Source organism: Ischnura elegans, chromosome 6 (genome assembly GCF_921293095.1).
Source record: "Ischnura elegans chromosome 6, ioIscEleg1.1, whole genome shotgun sequence".
Classification (NCBI taxonomy): domain Eukaryota; kingdom Metazoa; phylum Arthropoda; class Insecta; order Odonata; family Coenagrionidae; genus Ischnura; species Ischnura elegans.
This window is the reverse complement of record NC_060251.1, coordinates 45,880,672-45,902,426: the sequence shown is the minus strand read 5'-3', so window position 1 is coordinate 45,902,426 and position 21,755 is coordinate 45,880,672. Positions and strand designations below refer to the sequence as shown.

The 21,755-nt window shown below is 37.9% G+C and overlaps 1 protein-coding gene across 4 annotated transcripts in view; it reads right to left on the bottom strand.

Moving 5' to 3' along the window:
* Positions 1–21,755, bottom strand: part of LOC124160604 — a 56,542-nt gene that overhangs the window by 6,035 nt on the left and 28,752 nt on the right. For 3 of the 4 annotated variants that reach the window (XM_046536490.1, XM_046536487.1, XM_046536489.1), the window contains exons 3-8: positions 14,069–14,302; positions 8,130–8,327; positions 6,023–7,273; positions 4,767–4,839; positions 1,507–2,171; positions 121–818 (exon numbers count right to left, since the gene is read on the bottom strand). In XM_046536490.1, coding sequence (XP_046392446.1) covers positions 121–818; positions 1,507–2,171; positions 4,767–4,839; positions 6,023–7,273; positions 8,130–8,327; positions 14,069–14,302 — 3,119 coding nt within the window. The remainder of the gene's footprint in view (positions 1–120; positions 819–1,506; positions 2,172–4,766; positions 4,840–6,022; positions 7,274–8,129; positions 8,328–14,068; positions 14,303–21,755) is intronic. The other variant, XM_046536488.1, reaches the window with a different exon arrangement.

The window sequence follows — 21,755 nt, the reverse complement described above, 5'->3', positions numbered from 1 at the left end:
TGCATTTGTTGTTCATGATAGCAATTTTATAGTGTTTACTTAAGGGTTATATCATCATACCAGACTACCAATCAATAGAACAATAGCATGAGGTAAGAAAATTCAATCCTAAAGACTTACCTAGTAATGGATAATCCTTCCAGTAAGTCATTTAGCTTGAACTGGTCGGCTAAATCTGCCTCGTAAATTTCACGAGATCTCTCTTTCCTGCACGCCCGATCAACACCTGAACTTCTCAGAATCACTTTGTCACTATCCTCATTATCTGAGGCTTCCAACCGCATTTTTGGCCTTAGGAGGCAATCCTCTGGTCCAACAACAGAGTTTGATTCATTCCCAGTCAACACAGAATCATTACCATCTAATGGCAGTAAATTGTCTTTGGTTGATTCCACTATGTTTTGAGGAATGTAATCATTGGAACTAGCTGAATCTCTTAGCCTCTCACATTCACCACCATAAAAATAATCAGAGCTTGCAAAATTCAGCTCCTGATTTCTGCAGTGGTAAGGGTAATCCCACATATCCTCACTATTTTTCATGTCAGAGTACTTCTTCTCATTGAAACTGAAATCCATCCCTGGACCAAAAAAGCGGGTGGCTTCTATCACAATACTGTCGGTATTTTCCCTGCCTGCAGATCGCCTGTCTGGTTGCTTCACAGTGGGAGGTGGAATTTCCACAATGGGCTCTTCTTTGGTGGCCTGAATGTGGGGTATTCGGTGAGGTCTTGGTATGTCATAGTCAGGATCAGAGTTACGCCGACGGCGGATGGGGAAAGCAGTGATGTAGTCAACTTCAAAGACTGCTGCTGGCTTCTTCATGAAAATAAGAATTCAAATGATACATACATATGAATAAAAATTTACTGATGGAGGTTTATACAATTTAGGCATTCAAGGTTAAAAAAAATAAGTAACTTAGGCATTCATCAATATGTTGACAAAATTTATAAAATTGATAGGTTTCATTAACTTCATCCTAATCGATAAAATTATTTTGCTGAAGTATTTACCATTTAAAATTTAACTCAAAACTGAATAAATATCAAATGATGCCAAGTTCCCACCAGGTGATTTGTAACATGTGTTTTGGCAGGAACTGGAATACCGCTTTGACAATCTCCGAGGTACCAATGGGGTACATGTTGAAGTTTACTAAAGTAAGTGGTCCAAAAAAAACTAGTAACACTGACCTATGAAACAAAATTGATGTTAGTAAATTTTAATTTCTAAATTGGGTTTGGTTCCAGGAGATTTTCTACTACATAAGTGGCTGCCTCTATTACCCAACTGGCTGGCACTGGGGGCCCTAATAACCAGACTCCACTGTATTTATAAATAGAACTTTCCCTGACCTTTTCTTGATGATGTCACTAGCACTAATGCGGCAACATAGCCCAAAAGTTTTTATTACGATGACGAGTGACGAGAATATCAGAGGGCTTAAAGAACTTTTTATTGTGCTTGAATTTCTACTTGAAATATAAACAGCGAAATTACCAACCTTCACTTCTTCAGAAGCAGGCCTATGGTTCGTCCCGTAAGAATCCTGAGGAAGAGGGGAGGAATTGATCCGGTCTAGTTCACTCAGTAAGAGGCTTAGTTCATCAACTTGGTTGCCACTCCTTAATAATGGTTCAATTGAACTTATTGGCGTACTTGAAGCACCATATTGTTCCCTTTGGTTTTCCCAAGACAACCTTGGAGATACACTGACACCATTCCCATTCCTCACACCATAAACACCATTCACCTCCACATCACTCGTGTTCAGAGATGATCTAAAAACACCACTTTTTGACTCAGCCCCATTGGTGTCTTTCCCCATAAAACTGTCTGATTTGTGATGAGAAGTGGATCCTGACATTGACACAGCACTTCCATAGCAATTGAGTTCACTGCTATTCTGACTAGACGATTTCCACTCACTGCCGTCAGGCCCACATAGAATGATTTCATCGTGCGTTCCACTCCCACGATTAGATTGGTAAGAGTCATTTGAGGTGTTGCCTGGCTGGAATTTTGCATCAAATCTTCCTTCTCCTTGCTGATCGGTGTTGACAGGTGGTGTTGGCGGGGTCAATTTTATCATCCTGGGCGGCAGTGCAGGTGGAGGACTGCCCACTGTTTCTTCAAAGGATTTCCGACTTTCGTTCATTGTTTCAGAATCTGAAAAGTAGGATGATCAAAAAGTTAAATCCTTGAATTGTAACAGGAAGTAATGGGCATGATTAACAATTTTAATTTATGTTGATCAAGACAGAATTTGTAAAATGAAGACACCCATAGTTTTCCATTTTTTGAATCACCACATACTTCTCAAAACATTCACAACATAAAAGTCCTTCCACCGTCGCACATAAGTTGATGAGGTTAGGGACTCATGCTGAACATACTGCCGCTTCCCCACAGTGCTCTTCAACTTTGCACATCAGTCTCGCTTAGTTCATTTTGCTTACATTAGTATGTATTAGAAAGGTTTATACTTGCCAATCTTGTGAATTATTTTCTGGAGGTTGAGTTAATGAACCAAAACTCTTTTAAGACATCTGCAACTCATGAAAAGTGGGCATCAATGTAAGTTTTTTTTTTATTTTATGATTATGAGAGAAGGGATAAATAATGAAAATTTTCTTTCATCACAACTAATCTTTCCCTTCTATCTCCTGAATTCTTTTTTTTAATGCAATTATGAGTTTGAGAGAACAACCCCACTACGTGTACGTACGTACCACTGTACGTACCACTTGAGAGAAAGTGCGCGTAATTTAATAAAGCAGAAGCAACAATCTAAAGATGATACAATTACTTTATTTACTGTGAATTAGTCATAGAACACCCATTAAACATGTTCAGAGTTCAGTTTTCTAAGGAAGTGGACATATTGGTTGTTTTCTTGCTTTGGCCCAAGGGCTTAGCCACATTGACAGGCCGGTTCTCATTACAGCAACAAAGTACAGCAATATTTAACCAGAATAAGGTGGATTAGGTGATCATTAGTATGTAGATTACTTTTTTTATTTTTCTCAGGTTCTCATGATTATGAAACCTAAGTTAAATGAACTATGGGTGTGAAAGTACTATCCAAGAATTTAATAGTTTCTGAATGAAACATATTCTATTTATTCATGACATAATTGAATGACTGACTCCAATTCCATCTTTGCATTTACCAACCTCAGATTCACCAGTTTATCACTATATTATACTGTTTAATAATATTTTTTTTTTATTGGCTGGAGCCAGCAAAATTTGTATCAAAAATGATTTTGATACATACATGATTAATATGTAGCCTTATTATTACCCCTAAATGAGTACCATTGTAACCATGATTGCAGCACAACTCTGGTATCATTAGAAATGATGAAATAACATGAGCATTTAACAAAAAGAAATTCCTGAAATCATAATTTTAATTATGGCTATTTTAATCTATTCGGTAATTAGGAAAATATTGTTTTCTTGCAGTTCATTAATATGGTCAAAGATCAGAAATTTCTTTTAAATATTAGAATATCATCCACAGCTATTAAGGGAAACAGATTTTCACCTCGATTTAAAAGTACACATCAATTCCTTCCATTGCCAAGCTTCAATCACCAGAATGCTAATGCTTACCTGTTGGCTCATGGAGTTTCATATTCAAAGATATTTTGTGCTGTCAAATTCTCTTCCTGATTTTTTCTATACCTACATGGAGTTCATACTGTCAATACCAGAATGGATATGGTTTTCAAGATCATTTGTGCTTGTGTGATTATCTGATGTGACTTTGAACCTAGGCGATAACCAATTCCTAAGTGCAATGGACTAGTCTAATGAGAGATAACGGTAACTCTAATCTATGAAAAGTCTTTGATGATATTTTGTAATTTTTTCACTGTTTTTATCAGTGTCAGCAATCAAATCAAAAGATAAGATAGGTAAAATGAAAATAATCTAATTTTTAGCAAGCCCAATTACAGACAAGTTTTACATAGGTCCATTGAGTAAGCATACATTGAAGACTACGCTTACATTAAAGTAAAAGCTTTTCAAGGAGATGCAGCCCAGTCATAAATTGAAGCTCAGAAAGCAGGCCCATATACATACAAGTTGCCAAAACTGGTATGTTGAGTGCCTTGAAAACTTATGGTTCGACACCTTGGAAGCCAAGTTTCTCTTTCATCACTCCTTTGACCTTGGTGGTGACCACCAATGTGACCTTACAAGGGTCCTGGTTGGACTTTTTGCAAATTAGAGAAGTTCCATCATTTTTTCCCATGTCCAAAGCCAAGGAAATGCCACTGTCACCAACAAATTTATCATTTTTATCTATCTTATTATCTTTAACATTGAAATCTTTAAGACAAAATCAAAGATTGTGTTTGTACCTACATATTGAGGTCAAAAGGTCAATTTATAAAATTTGGTTTATGTAAATCTAAACTAACCACCTTATCTGATTTGCATGCAAATTTTCATCAAAATTGTATGACTGTAAGTGTATAAAATGAGGGATCAAAACTGACACACAATTAATGACACAGTCTGTACAATGAAGATCAGTTACAATGAGCTAAATTGTTGGGCTCTTCAGCTTCATCAGAATTTAAAGATATAATTATTTCTCTTTGGCAATAATGTATTATTTAGTTTAAAACTCTATAGCTTGTACACTGACTGTGGGGGATTACCACTTATTTTAGTCTTGCATTTAACTTGGGTGATTAATTAATTCAAATTCATTCATCACCCTTATTGAAAAATTAAATTTTGTACCTTCAGCTAACAGTGCGCTCCATCCATCACTTTTTTGGAACAGAGCAGGCTCTGGAAGATCTCTAGCTGATGCCTTGAATCAGAGAATACATATTTATCATGAAAGATGCATTGACAGAAAATAAACTGGACCAGCCTAATTCCATCTGCATTTGAAATAACTTGCAAGTTAATGGGAAATGTAAAGTAGAAAATTTGGAAATATGTATTTGTAAAAGTAATTTTTTGGGTAAATATAAAAAAATAGAAAATAAAGTGTGAATGTTAAGGTTTTAGGGATTTTATTACCATTACATATGCTAGGCCAGTTGCAACCCTGAACCATTTAATCAAGAATATGCCATCAATTTCTCCATGTTAACCTTTGAAATTTTAAAATAGAACAGTAAAATCTTAACTTCAGTCTCAAAGTTACTCTTAGTAATTAAAATTGATAGTTAAATTACTTTTGATTAAATTTATCCAGATATAAATAGATTAAAAAATAAGTACCCTTCTCATGTAACATTAAATCTCAACTGTTTTTAACCCTGAAAGAGCCTCTATTAATGGAGAAAAACATATTACTTTTCAATTAGTGATTAAACTATTCTTGCACAAAATCATTAGATTCAAAAGCAAAGGCTACGAATAAAATCAGAAGAACTTAACGTGATGGAGTGGAATTTTTCCCTATTGAAAGAAATACTTGCACTTTTCCACAATTACAAACTTTTATTCCGACCTAGGTTTCGATGTAACTACATCATCGTCAAGGTACAAACTTGAAGATGATATATGTAGTAACAATAAAACCTCCTAAGCAGCAATCAATAGACCAAAAACAGCCAGACAACATTGTCGGCGTTAACATATGACATCCCTGCAATACCTATGTATATCCATTTAAAGTTGCATGGATATCTGTCAAATATTCAAAGGACCTGCCAAACAACGTTGCAGCGATGTCCAACAGCGGATATGGAGGTTCATATTACAACATCTCTTAGATATCTTCACAACAACTAATGAGAAGATATGTAATGGGTGTGCTTATAATGGTTTCTGGTAGCCCCCAGACATTGGTGGATTTCTATGTTACATTGACAAAATATCCATCAAGTAATAACAACATGTTTGAGATATATCAACCTCATTTAGATTTCTGATGGATATCATTTGCTGCTTTGGCTAGATATGGAATAAAAGTTTACAATAATGGAAAATTGCAAGTGTTTCTTTCAACTAAGGCTAAGAAATTCATTGCAAAATCTTACCATTCCTGATTCAATCTGGGCCATTCTTAATTCCAGCTTCCTTTTCAATTCATCATCATCCATAGGAAATAGTTTCAATCCAAAGCTTAAATGATGGGGAACTGGGGCTGAATTCACTCTAGGCGATAATTCGTCCTCACTGATCTCATTGGCATGGGCGACACCAAATTTATAAGAATTGCCACTGTGACTGTCAAAGGGAATATCTTCTAACATGTCGTATCTTTCGGCCACCTCCTCTTGACCATCAGATTTCTTCCCTCGCAGCATTTTGGTCAAAAAACCCATCCTCTTCCTCTTTTTCTTTGCATCGCTCTCATCCAGTAATGGAGCGACAGTAATGGCTTTTTCTTTACGACTGTTCTGCCTACTGAATAGCGGCTGTGGGGATACATCAGTTAAATCTGCCTCGTCGGTTTCACTTTTCTTTTTATCCTTGTTCCGTTTCCCCCTCCTTGCCGTCCTAAATTCCGACGTTCTCTTCATTAAGGAATTCCTAACTGAAGACCCAGCATGACTAGCTTCATTCACACTCATCACTTTTTGTACACGTTGAGTATCGTTCTGTCTCTCTGCTACCCCTGATTGTGGTGGGACATGCTTATTTTTTGCTTTGGACTTCTCATTTTTTTCACCGGGCAGCTCAGCAGATCCTCCCTTCTTGTCAAGCACCATTGATTGCCTCTCTTTTTTAGGCCCTCTGTCTTGTTTGCAAATTCCCTCAAATATTTTTGAGTCTTTAGGCACTAATGAAGTTAAAAATCTTCTAGCCTTTACTTTCCCATCATGAGTATCACTGTGTTTTACACTTCGATTTCCTGTGAGTTCGATATACCTGCTCAAGTCGTGTTCTGCCTCATAGTTTTCATCCACATAAGGGCTGGGATGTATCTTGTCCCAATTCTTAATGGCTGGCGAACTCATTTCTTCCAAGAGCTCTTTCTTTTGGACTAGATCTTTCTCATTGCTGTCGCAAAGTCTAGCTTGTGGAAGCTCGTGCTCAATCATTGGTATACTGCAATCTGTAGGATTCTGTAGACTGAGATTATCCTCCACTTTGGGAGAGGCTGTCTTGCTTTGAAGATCATCATTATCTTCATCATCTGAATCAGAGGATACTGCCTCTTTTACAGATTCTTTGGCAGAGACATTGCAATTGTCCAGCATATCATCCAAGCTTCCACTCTTTCTTTGGTATAAACTGCAGCTCCTGGCATCCATGGTGTGAGCCCCATTCTTAGGCCACGTAGGCTAAAAGTTGGAAAACATGAAAAGGTATTAGCTAATTTCTATCATGTAAATAAAACTCTATAAAATATACACTTAATACATATATAGAAAAACTTAGATGCTGCATGCATGAAACAAACTGACTTTAGTCAAGGTCCACACAATCTGAAATTTATGAATTTAAATTTATGGTCTGACAACCCAATGAATAAAAAATATATACATATACTAGAGATTTCTTTCTGACATTTTTATATTCTACGTCACTTTTCATGTAAAATATGTGTTTTTCTTACGACCATAGTTTCACCATCATTTCATTGATGTGAATAATTTTCAAATTATTGCTATGTGATGTAATTTATCCTCATACTATAGAAGTTCCAAGATTGAGAAAACATTGTTCTTATGCATAAATGCCTTAATGAATGCTCTAAAACGATGGAATAATAATAACATCTATGGAAGTGCTGAAAGTTTCACCTCCATTTTGTCCTTACTCTGGATGCTTGTCGGCCTGATCGTAAGAAAACCATACGACCAGCATGCTTACTTATAAGTGCCTTCCTTACTTTTTCCTTTCACCTTATCTCAATGACTTGTAATGTGCTAGCTCGGTCATTAATAGATTTCAACCCTTAGAATAAACATGCATTAAGTGCCTAATAAATGACCATTTCCATGATTATATCTGCCTGAGACTGCAAGGTTTATCTTTACTGGAGTAGGAATTTGAAATTTGTATTGTTTCATAATAATTCAGATTCTATCCAAGAAAAATTTGTTGGTTCCTAATCATTCCGAAAATTCTAATGCAGTTTTATGCAATGTTGTTTATCAAGAACTGAGGAAATCAGGTACAGTTACACGTGCTCACCTTAATTTCTTCCTGAGTAGATAAATTGGTTAAAGAGTACCGGAAATACTTAGTGGATGGCTGGAGAGGAAACAGACTAGTGGTTCCAGCAGACTGAGGAGTATTGGACCCATTAGCTGGCTGTGACTTCACTGGGAGTTTTGTTGAGGCCACCAGGGCCTTAACCCATGATGAGAACTGGTCAGCATCTTTGGTCCTCTATAAAAAAAATATTTTTTGTGAGTGGAAAAAAATACCGCCAACTAACACAAATTCAAAGCAAATGCACTTTCTTTCTATCATGAAACTCTAAAATTCAGTTTTTTCAGAGTACTAAGAGATATGAAGTAATGCAGTAGTAGCAGAAATAGTGGAATTAATGATAGCACTAACAATTTTGAAGCATGAAAAATGGTTATATAACTTTGATATTGAGTATTTACCAATATTAATGAAAATAGATATTAGAAAATATTGCTCAATAGCCAAAATTCAAAAACATTGATCTCTAAATAATCACAAAACATAAATTTATGTAGCAAAACTCATGCTTGAAAAATCCATACAAAAACTGAAATCGTTTTCTGGGTGCTTTGAGATTGAAATTTGCTTTGAGAAAAAATTGGAAAGACACCCCCGGTAATGCTGACTTGAAGGCTGCAGGGCCAAAAATGGGTCACAAAATCTGTAGCATCATGACATCTCAACTATTGGTTTGTTCGAGAACCAAAGCTGCTATACACTCAGCTGAAAATTAACATAACTCGCTATCCGTGGCTCGAATTCCAGCTGTTTCCATTTCACAATCTAACCAATCCAATAAATGTTAACTCAGAAACGTATATTTCCAAATTAACGTGCCAGTGTTAGGGCTTCATTTTGGGGATGATCGAGAAACCTATAAAGGCGTACATTTTATCTGAATAAATCCTTATTTTATCTTGGATTAGGCTTCCAGAGGGCAAAATTTGAAGGGTTCCCCGAGTATTTTAAAAGGCAGCGGGTTGCCTCTCCTCAACATTTGTTGACCATACCAAGTTTTAATGAAATCTTAGGTTTCATTGAATAAACTCTACATGATGTAGTGTCAAAGGAAGTGTCTCGCATATTTTCACTCTCCAAAGCTCTTTCCTTACAATCAATGCATTATTATGTCGTGGAAAACGAAGTTTTCCAGAAATTATTTTATTAATAGATGGTATCCATAAGTAAGCATTTATCCAAATAGGTTGAAATGAGTGGCGATTTTTTTCCGAATCCCACCTGATTTTTTTTTCAACTTCAGGCATCGGAGGGCAATGGTCAATAGATGCGATCTTCTAAAAATTAAACATTCGAGACACCAACGTAAGTCCACACATTTTCTGCATAGGTAAATCTAGATGCCAAATAGTCATGCGTCGGCTAATACATATGAACAGTGGCGTAGCCAGGGGGGGGCAGGGGGTCCGGACCCCCCCCGGAAATATACAAACAATTATTTTCCATCATAAAAGGAAACAAAATATTGAAAAATCAGGAATTTACAAAATATTTCTTTAACAAGTGAAGTTTTTTCGATTATGAAAAGTGTTAAAATTAGTTAAAAACCAGTTAAAAACTTAGTACTGTTTTTCAAAAAATTTCCCCCCTGATTTTGGACCCCCCCCCCCCACGAACGAAATTCCTGGCTACGCTACTGCATATGAAGACGCATCCCCTCCAAAAAGTACGACTTCGTCCACACGATATTATTTACTTTTCAAATCTCTCTCGCAAATTGTCTCAGTAGCGAATCCCGCGTCTCATTTATTTATATTCATAACCCCTATAACAGCGCATATAAGGCTTTTACAGCGGGGAATATACCCTGTAACAATTTACGACGATAATAAACAACCATGCCCTGAATTGGGACAACCTCCCAAGGCGCCAAATGCCGCCTGATTTTTCCCATTTCTTTCAACTTCAGGAATCTGAAGGCGGGACTCGAACCCGCGATATTCGGTTAGTTTGGCGAGGATTGAACCCCGCCGCCAGCGAGGCCAGCGTATCATGATTATCTCCCTGGAATCGGCCCTAACGCAAATAGACTAGTTCTTGGCTTAAAATTAGATGGCGAAAGATGAGCATAGTACGAAATTATAAAAAAAAGCAAAAGAACCGGCGAAGTAAGGCATTTTCTGCGGTCAGATAGGGCGAAGAGTTTTTCCGGATATAAGTCACGTTCAGAGCCAACTGGGCGTTCTCATTAGCAATTCATACCAATCCTACTACGGTAACGAATTATCATGGTTACGTACAGCTATTAAAAAATACCCGGACTAAGAACAATAGCGAACCAGGCAAGCGTGTCCCGCAGGGAGTTGGAAACATGAACATCCGGTGATGAGGGAACACGCCATTATCCACCAGTCCAGACAGTCAATTTCCAACTTCACTCACCTTGGTCAAGCTCTCACTTAGACAGCATGCTTTTTCATTGCATGGGATTGTACATCTGTCGATTTCATTTCTTTTCGTCATTTTCAAATATTTTTATTCGCGCGCCCCCTTCGCCCCCCATATATATGTATACATATGTATCCGCCACTGATCCAAACCAATCTGTAGGTTGAAGAACTGACAGTTTAGTGTAGTGTGATCTGGGTAGAAAATAAGTCAAACGTTAATGAAAACTTAATTGCAATCGGATTAGCCGTTATTACATCAAGCCTGGCTAACCACACTTCAGAAACGGGTAGCGGACGGTTTTGTGAGGCCTCTAAACTAAACACGCAGGTATTTCACAAGTTTTATGACGCATAAAAGATCATTATCCCACGGCGCCTAAACCTACCCCTTTCCCTGCCTTCCCTTCCCATTTGTCCTCACTCGCGAAAGACCCAAACAAACGGAAACAAAAGCTCTCTTTTCGTAACACCCAGAGCCCATTTCTCGTCAACGGGCAATCCATTGTGATTTCCCTGGGCCCTTAAACCGAGGGGCCATTCTCCTTATAAGTGGTAGTCGAAAGGTTTTTGTAAAGCCAGCGGACCAAGCCATTCAAAGAATGTTTCGCAGGGGTGAACACACTTGCGGTGTGGTGATGAATTAACCTTCGGTGCCAAACTCAGTATTTCGCCAGGCTGAGTAGCTAATGCATTGGCAACAGGGCTGCTGTGGTGGCTATATTGATTGCCGGAGCTGGGCAAGTAGCTACAGAGCTAATCGTTGATTTACATTTATTATGACTAATAATTATTTTCTTATAAGCTAAACAGCAATTGGCCCACGTCCAGATTCAAGTCCCTCCAATGTTGCGAAGTTTAAGAAATCTAAGCGGATATTCTACCTCAATGGGACTTTGAACACAGTACCTATCATTGATGAGATGTACAAAATTATGTTCGAATACTTATAGTATCTAATGTATTAAATCATTGTATCATCAGCGTAAAGTTTTCCCAAGTCTTGAGCCAGAATTTATTTCCGCGCCTCGTGACTGGCTTTCCTCAGGGTAATTGGCCTATATCCGAAAGCTTCCCACAGACACTTTGACCCTCACGCGTAAGAATCACGTAAATATTACATGGAGCCAACCTGTAGAATCGGAAAGTGGACCTTCTCTGAAAGATATCTGTTACAAAATCACATTTTACTCTCCGCAGAAATTTTAAATACTAAACTTGCCAAGATTTCTTCACTATGCTAATTATCGAGGTAACAATTCCAAACTTAGCTCCGCCACATATGTTTGAGATGAGAGTAAGTATTGTATTTGCCACGATGGGTGAAATTCGTGAAAAGGAAAAAAATTAAAACGTCTTTAAAAGCTTTCGCACGAAAGATTCGCATTTCAAAGAAAATTATGAAATTGATTAAATCTAGGTGGAATTAAATTGATCCGATGAGGAAAATTCTCCCTGAAATTCCATTCCAAGTTCTACCATTAGGAGAACATACGCAGTAATGAAGATGGGCATGCAATTAATGAAAATTCCACGGTCAAGGACGTATGCAAGTGGAGTTTAAAAAAATGTAGTTTCATCCCGATTCGATCAATCGTTTAATTTATTTTTTCCCTCCTCGCTTCAATCAATTTGTGTCATCCGTACAACCAAGGTGAGGGATACCCATCGTGTGATGCAATTCAATGACCTCCCTCTACTTAGACCCTGGTTTCATACACAAAAAAGACTTTTTATTGCACGCTATAGGATGGCTTTGAAAAATAAATTGTCTACTTAAAAAATTTAATTATTATTGTAAGAAGTGTCTCACTTCTTAAGGTTTACTCATGAGAGCTGGCCCAGCTTCTAGAGCTCATCTACATTATGCATAATACCCCGCAAGCCGCCTAAAAGGCGTGTGGCAGGGGGTGCTAGGATACCAGCCGTTTACACATAAAAATGAAGTGCTCTAACGAAGTTAGGACCAGCATTTATTAAAGTCCTTTATGGTTCGGGGGATTATGGTTAAAGCTCATTGATACACACCACCAATTCTTTCATTCCATTCCTTTATCCATACATTTCATTATCACCTTTTTGCCTCAATTTTATGTCCTATCGCTACCGTTATAGTCTCTTATCGATCCCGGAAAAAACGACAGTCTAAATCTATCTGTTCTATAGTTAATCTCTCTTATTTTATTTTTATCTACCGATCTACCGTTGGCGATAGTAAGATATGGCTAACTTCATCGGAAAATAAATTCTCGCTATTAACAGGAGTTCCAATAATTATTTTCACTAATCTTATCTCGATGCCATGATTTCACTCTAAAAAAAGCAGATATATAAATACAGAGTTCTAAGTACAGCTACAATAGCCCGCGAGAGCATCAACCAAGAAATACAGAAGAATTATTCATGCGATAAAAGGTTAGCCGATAGGAGAAATGAGTGGAGAACTGCGTAAAACCAATTTTAGTATTAATGACTGTTCAATGAACAGTGTTCATGATGACGTCGATGATGATGGAACTTATGTAACCCATTTCCGCCCACCGTAGCAATATGACTACATCCTACTATTCTGAGCATATGAGGCTCTTGAGGAAAACCCGCACTTCTTTTTGCGGTTCGAATTATGACAAATTTGTTTCTGAAGCTTGACATAGCAAAATCAACTAATTAGTTGATTTTTGAAGCCGGTCGCAATAAGCCCACTGACGGAAAGACTCGGATGCCAAACGGAAAATCAATGTGGACGCCTTCCGTCTGTAAATTTCAATTTTATATCATTAAGGTAAACATGAAATGGCACAGTATAAATTATTTTAACTTTCCTTCATCCAAAAATATGTTTACCCTGAAGATTCATCCTTTCTGTCCAGGGCACTTGTAAAAATTGAACAACATTAGATTATGATGGAAAATTTCTTGGGTTTCCCACCGAGTATGGCATTGGGTTAATTCTCCCAACGTTTCAACGGCTGTGCCTGCCATCGTCTTCAGGGGTACACTCTTTACGGTACTTTTTTACGGTACTTATGTATTTATTACAAATTTTTTATTATATTTACGGTACTTATTTATTACATAAATAAATACGTACCGTACTTTTAATAATAAGCAAGTAATTTTAATGAGTAAGTAGGGTACTTTTTATAAAATAAAATTTTTTTATTACATAAATAAATAAGTACCGTAAAGAGTATACCCCTGAAGACGATGGCAGACTCAGCCGTTGAAACGTTGGGAGAATTAAACCAACACCACATTCGGAGTGAAACCCGAGATATTTTTCAACAAACTATACGCTGGGAAAACCTTAAATTCTACAAAATTAGATTCTAACCTTGCCACCGTTTCAGTTTAGCTATATGGCCTCGGGTCATTCTCTTGAAACACGATGTATCACCAAAATATTTCGCTTTATTACTAGAGACGACCATAGTAGCAACGTATCTAAATATCTGAAAATAGCAAAACGATAATTTTCTAGGCGGGAATGGGTTAAGCATTTGCCTGCACAGTCATGTCGCCTGGACTCACCAAAGTGACTAGCCTCGATGAATTGAGGATGAATATCTCCCGGTAATTGGGCTGGTGATTGGCGCCATTGGCGGGCGCCTGCTTAGACGTGGTCACCGACGTCGCGGGTGCGATGGTGAGCGATCCCTTGCAGGACGGCGGGAGTTCCACCGATGGATGCGGCTGGCTCTCGTAGTAAGTCAGCCTCCTACCTTCCAACACGAACCAGTACCTCCGCCAGCTTGAAACCAGCCTCTGCCAAAGATCAAGGAAAAGAAATATATTCCACACTGCACATATGTATATGTTCTAAAAGTATCGGATGCATTGGGCTCGATTCGTTCAATCCATTTAGAAAGACCTGGGTGTCCGCTTATCTGGGAAACTAGGAAAACTCCGGGAATTTCGGTCTTCCGGAAAAACTCGGGAAACCTTAAGGAATTTAACGAGGGTCCAGGAAAAGTAGGTTTTTTTCATATGCAGCGTTTGGCGAAAACTATGTTTCATTCCCAAGCCCAATGTTTCATTCTCGCGAGGCACCCAGAGCAAGCAAATCACAGTAAAGCTGAAATAAAATAATTTTTACTGTTTTCCCAGAAGTCTAGGTAGTAATTATAATCTAGTAAACTAATGTAGACGTCTTAAGGGGGAAGTAGTAATAAGTTAGCATTAGGTAAAAATTTCCGCCATGGTATTACTTTTAAATAATGTGACACTGCTTCTAGTTTTTTTTCCCTCATGTTTCATAACGTTACAATGCTATTCCTCACAGCATTAAGGACCAGTTTTACAATGTCTGGTTAGCGCGAACTATAGTATGATGTAGCCTTCAACTTTACCTGGCGATGGATGAATGTTCTGGTTAGTTTGAAGACTGATATTAAACACAAGCTAACCAGTAGTTTCAGCCTCCGCCAACTTGATGGCTGTATCATTTTATGCACAAACTAGATATTATGTAACCAGCTCTAATAGTTATATTTTAAGTAATCAGACTAAATGGATCGCTCTGCAATCATCGCCGATCTACGGACGTTTTCGAAAAACTATTAAAATGCACCCTTAAATTGGCATCAAAAATTAAGCCTCTGATATAGAGACTGATGCAGTATCCTTGGCGACAAGGCTAAAAGGCAAAAACTGCGCTAAAAAGTGTCTTAATTACCGCTACTTGGAGCAGTCAAGGAGACCATAGAACTTCACAGTGCAGTTAAAACGAAATGGTGAAATAAAAACATTTTTGCGGGAACTCATTCCTACGATGCATGGATATTTTTTCTACGTCTGAGCAGCTGCCGAGACTAAAGGGGGCTGCAACATTTCGATCGAGGCCGTGGTTCGAATTCCGCGACGGGCAGGATGCATACATCACTGTTTTTGTCGCCAATTTGATGGCGTTGCCACATGACCTCTGATTGATGAGAACCTCTTCAAACTTGGCAAAATATCTTTTTGCGACTCGTCATGGGCATTAATCACATAAATGCCCATAGCTAAGCATATCTTTACGGAGAAACAAAACTGTAGGCTTCCTGTAAATTTTCATCGCATGCCCTTGGATAAGCGCAATCTTAAGCTTGAATCTCAAGATAATTTTTTCCATTCCTTAGAATGATAGCTCAAGCTGTAGCTTTTCACAAAAGTTTTCTGTGTAAACTGCTTTTACAAAGAAAACTTTGTCATAATCAAATATCTTTACGAAGAAATGGTCTGTTTATGAGAGGAACATTACCAGAAATAGTATGTTTTACCCGCAGGAAGGATTCTAAACAAAATTTTTGCGAAATCCTGAACAATATTGGTAACTCTGCCTGCGCACCTCAATGATACATATTTTAATCACTGAGAAATAATTCAATAAGTCAGGATACTCGAAGGAAATCCATAAAATAATTGAAAATGAATATCTCCCCAATTGGAGAAGTCCCCATGCTATTATGAATGGATGTGCAATACGTTATAATACATCTATAACTTTATACAGTCAGTATTTCGCTTTAAGAAGTAAAATATTTAAGATGTTCATCAGTCCTGCTAAAATCTAATGTTAATACTTCAAAGAGCTAATTATGGAATTCTATCTTCATTTTCGTCGGTTATTTCATTTTCACCATGTAGGAACCTTAAAAAATTTTGCTTTGCCTAAGGTGAAGGCAGGCACTTATAAAGGCCTACGTTAGCAAATACTTGGCTAATGACGTTAAAAAAATTCGTGCAATTCTATCTTGCCAGAATCTAATTCACGAAGCACTTGGAAATAGCCTTAGCGAGACGGCATGATGTTATGAACTACTGAGTTATATTTTTACAGCTTGATAAAGGTTTTTATAAAAAGCAGTGATGGTCTTCATATAAGTTCATGGACTAAATTGGAAACTGTAGGAAAGAACCTATAAAAAACAACTGTGACTGACATATATGACTCATTGCTTACGCCTCCTAATGGCAAAGATTATTTTTTTAATAGCTCACTCTTTTAACGAAAAATATAGTGTTTCAATGGGACCTAGAATCAGAACCAAATAAATTGTAAATCATCATCATAAGTCATCAATCGTAACATTGGTTTTACGCAGATCTCCATTTCGCTCTTCTATCCCCTATCCTTAAGTTAATGATGTATTCCTTCCCTATTACATACATCCTAACCTCTCCTATGAAACTCATTCAGGATCGCCCCTAGCCTTTCTTCCCGTCCACCTGTCCTTCGACGATTGTCTTCATCAGGCCATCATGCCCCATGATGTGGCCGACTAAGTTGTCCTGTCTTCTGCTTGAGGTTTTCAGAAGACTTCTGTTTTCATTCACTACTATTAGTCATTGGCACTTCTTCACTGCTTACTTGATCGATCTATTTTACCTTCACCATTCTTCGACAGTTCCACATTCCGAATGCTTCTTTGATTTTATTATTTTAAATACTTAATATAATTGTGTAAAATTATCACGGAAGACCTCGAGATAGATAAATGAACATGCCAAGAGTATTATTGGACTCCAAGCTGAAGTTACCCACATCGCACGATACAACAGAATCAATTCCGCATGAGAATTTCGTTTATTTTGAAAATACCTCAATCAACCACTTTATCGAATATACTGTTTCGGACCTGAAATGTCAAGGAATTGATGAGTAATAGCATATGTAATTATGCAAGCATTTAAAAATCTCACCTACATAAAGTCCTCTCCAGGTGAACATTTTGGCATAGGAAGAGGTCATAATTCATAGGAAATAGCTTAATAGAAATTCATAGGAATGCATACGCTTAAAATGCTTTCACTCAGGAAATTTATTCACTTAGTCGCCAAATTTTCTGAGTTGAAAAGAGCTAAATATGTTAATTCCATTTCCTACAATGAAATTCCACAATTTCATGGCCACTAGCATTAAAGGCATAATCATCTACGTATTGATAACAGTAACAGACTAGTGAATCAATGCTATCGATATCCAAAACCATGGCCCTTATATATAAGGACCATGTCCAAAACACTGTGGGAGAACCGAGAATATGATTGGCGCCATCGCATTTGCTGAGTGACTCAATGTTAGGGACACAGAGGCTATGAACGTGGCCCATGACAAACAAATTCACGGAAGCATCATGTTGGTGATGCTATATAAAAACAAAAACCTCACTTAAAATACAAAAAAATCTCACAATGATAACTCTTCTTTTTAACTTTCCGCGAACTCCGGAAAGAATGAGACACCCAAGGTTTTTTTATCACGCAGATAGTGTGCCTCTGGTGATTGTGATGCTGCGAGACCTTAGGGGTGGCTAGTGAAGAACTTCTAATGCAGTATCTACTTATTACTCACACTCTGTATTTCATACAATGCATTCTTAGGGGGGTATAGTTAGGTTCGTGGCCCTCATATAGATTGTGTCTGTAGCTATAGTGATTTTGGAACAATTAGAGACGATATCTTACGTCAACGGACGCAGCTAGGAATTAAGGCTAGGGGGAGGGGGGTTTAGGCGCAACTAATAATGGAGTGTCTGTGGGGGGTATGGAACACCCACCACGGTAAGCGGGAGATGCGGGGGCCCTCCCCCACAAAAATGTTAAGATAAATACTTCAAAAAGGTGAGTTTTACGGCGTTCTGAGGGATACTTTATTAATCCTTACACTCTTCTATAAGTTATATTAATCTAATTAAGTGAAATAGATTAAACTTGAAAATTTCTCTGAGCTCTGGGGGGGTCTTATCCCTCTCAGAGCTCCAAGGGTCCACCAAGCCCCGCAAGAAATAAATTATTTTCATCCACACCCATTTCTACCGGTTAAGTTTTACACCCGGGCATCAAAAGCGGTGAAGATACAAAGATAAATAGGAAGGAGTTGTCGGCACATTAAGAACGCACCGACGCGTCGCGACGCCTCTAGGGTAAGGATAGACGGGGAGGGGAAGGATGGAAGCAGGCCCAGAACTAGGGTGGGCAAGGGACAAGGGCTCCGGACTGGAGATTTCAAGTGAGCCGCAAAAGTTGAAAAGTATAGTTCAAATTTTTGCGATGACTCCTCTGGGGTAAAGTCTGAATCAAACAATCATTTTTTTTCCGTCCCTTAAAATGTTAGCGCAAGTGATACCTTTTCAGTTGCCAAAGAAATAATCGCTCGACCCATCATTTCCTAAATCACACGGTCATTCCCTCCGTCCCATGGGCACAAGTAACCCGAGTTTTTAGATAATTTGTACTAGTTGTACTTAACAACATACTGTACAGTTAATGAGCTATTTAGGACATAAAAAGGCCTCTATTTGCTTTGAAAATAAACCTAGTATGAAATATATGCACTTATGCCCAGTTTTAGGCTATTCCTGATGTCTATACAGACGAAAGTTTGCAGAGTGAAACAACAAACACGTGTGTAAGCTATATAACCAGTACTGCTCTCTGTGGTGACTTCCCTAACCTCCTAGACTCGATGTACCAGTCTACCTACCATACCTACTGCCTAAGCCTACCAGCAAAGCACTGAATTGCGTCGCTATACTGATGTTGCTATACTGATGAGCACGCAGAGAACCAAACTTCATTTTTCAGTTTTGGGCTCAAGTTAGCCCACAGGGCTCAAGTAGCCCGCGTTTACGGTATATGTATAAACCAAACCCTTGATTTCAAACTTCCGCAGACTTGGTTGCGCCACCGACTGGAGGCTGTCTTCGCCAAAACTAGAGATCATTTCCCGCGAGCAGGGTCGCGTCGGTCGTTTGCTCGGCCAGATCAACAGCGTGAGTGTGAGTGTGTGTGTACTTCCTGTGACAGCAAACAGAGGCGATAAAAAATTCGTCGGAATGGCTACTACCCCACACCACTCCGCAGAGATGCCGGCGAATTGCTCCGAATGGGGAATTTAAAAGCCTATTTACACGCCCCGCATGAAATTGCGCCCTCGCAAGCGCAAACACTCGCCAGAGTCGGAGCCAGGCATAAATTTGAGGGTGGAGATACAATTCACTTCCCGATTACCTCGTGTATTAAATGAAGCTGGATTTACACCAGCAATTTTCGTTTACACAAGCATGCACTATAAACGCTATCGTTGAAAATCCTTACTCCTTAGATGATAACACGAGGAATATTCCTTAAATATAATGCAGTATATTAATATTATTCCTCGGTCAACGACATAAACAACGCGCAAGAATGTTAAAAGTGGAAATATTATTGTGATTAAACGACTTAAAAAAACTTAAGGAAGGTGAAGCAATTTGTTTGTCACCAAAATACTCTCTCTAACTCACTTATGACCAATCCGCGATGGGTATGGTATTACCATTGCAAGGAAAGTCGCTCCAGTGAAAAAAAGTGAAACACGTTCTGCCCACGAAATCACGGTAGTGTAATTCATGCAAAATGTAAACAAAAATATAAACGACGAAACAAATATCCACGGTCGTCTCGAGTATTGGCCCTGAAGTTGCGGATAAGAGCTCAGTTAAAGTTATTTCTAATAACGTCAGAATGGCGTCAAAGCATGTTGTACAATTTAAGGTACAACTATACGATAAGTATTTGATTGGCTATGGTGAATGTATGCACACACAGGAAATAAATCCTAATAAACAGCGAAAATAAACTATTCACAGCGATGTCGCGCTATATTGAAGGGGAGATACTAGAATTGGATAAGAGTTTGTTATCGTTATGCTGTAACTTTATAGGTGTAAGATTCACATTCAAAATTTCTAATGTACATTAACATCTAATCTAAACAGCGTGAACAATATAGAAATAAAACGAGTACTTTTCAATCGGGGATCAATTATGACCGTGTTTAAACAATTAAAAAAACAACTCATCTTTGCATAACAATAAATAATGTCTAACTTAAGCAATATGGCATATGTATGCTTGAAAATTTAGTCATAATACGTGGTTGGCTGGCCCAATTATTTAGTACAGTTCTCGCTTAAGGTTCATCACAAGCAAATCGTAAATAATATAATTACCAAATACTGCGGATTTATAGCTTATATTTGAAGATTATGGTTAAATTGTAATACTATGGTCTGGAGCAGGCGCGCAGCAAGGAATTAAGGCTAGGGAGGTTTTAGGAGCAGCAAATACTGGGGGTATGTTATAAGGGAGGTGCGGGATGCCTTCCCCAGGAAATTTTTAAGATAAATGGTTAAAAACGGTGAGTTTTAAGGTTTCCTGATGGATACTTTATTATTCCTTGCATTATTCTATAAGTAATATTTATCCAATTTAGTAAAATGGATTAAATTTTAAAATTTCTCTGAGTTGTGGGGGGGGGGGTTTATCCCCCAAAATACCCCCTCCCTGCGCCACTGGAGCAGTTACAGAATCTGCAGGTTTGTAATATAAGCCTACGATATGTAGTATTTCTAAAGTTGGAATCGGAGTGCCGCGCGGGAGAAATGGGTAAATGCTTAAATATTTTACAAAAATCGATTATTGAGCTCCACAAAATTTCATTTGAAATAGTAAGGTATGTCTAGATCATGAATAAAAGTTTTGGCCAATTCTTAGAAGAAGTATCAGAGTAAAAATACATGAATATTTTTAATGCATTTAAATAGAATAAAAAAAGGAAAAGAAATTTAGTGATTCTTTACGCAATTAAGGTCTTATGCGAAGTCTAATCTGAAAAAAAGTCATAAATCGTGGCTTTGCGTTAATTTGGTGGTGAAAAAAAACAATGATATGATTCATGATACGTTTTCGTGGACAAAAATGCGAAAAAATTAAAATGCTCATGAGACGCACCTTGCAAAATGGTCACGAGGTATTTAGTTCAACGTAAATCATTCGCATAAAGAAATTTTCATTGAAATCAGAGTCTCTGAGGGACAAACGCTAGTTGACTTGAGATGGAATGGCCCATGTGTTTTTATAAGATAGCTATAGAAATCGTCAATCAAGTACCACTAATTTCCAAAGAATTTTACGTCAACTGAAACGATTTTACAAGTTCTAGCGAAAGTGAGACGAGCAAAATATCCTTGAAGAAAATTTGGCCAACCAACATTGGGAGACAAAAGCAGGCAGCGAATACGTGTGACATTTTCTTTTATAGCCATGCTATCATACATTCCAGATGCTTATACGCAAGGATAGGGAATAATAAAGCAAAAGTGAAGAAAAAGAGATTGATTTAAACGGAGATTTGACACCGAACTTTTGCTCACCTCAGTACAGTTTTCCACACCTCGGACAAACACACTTA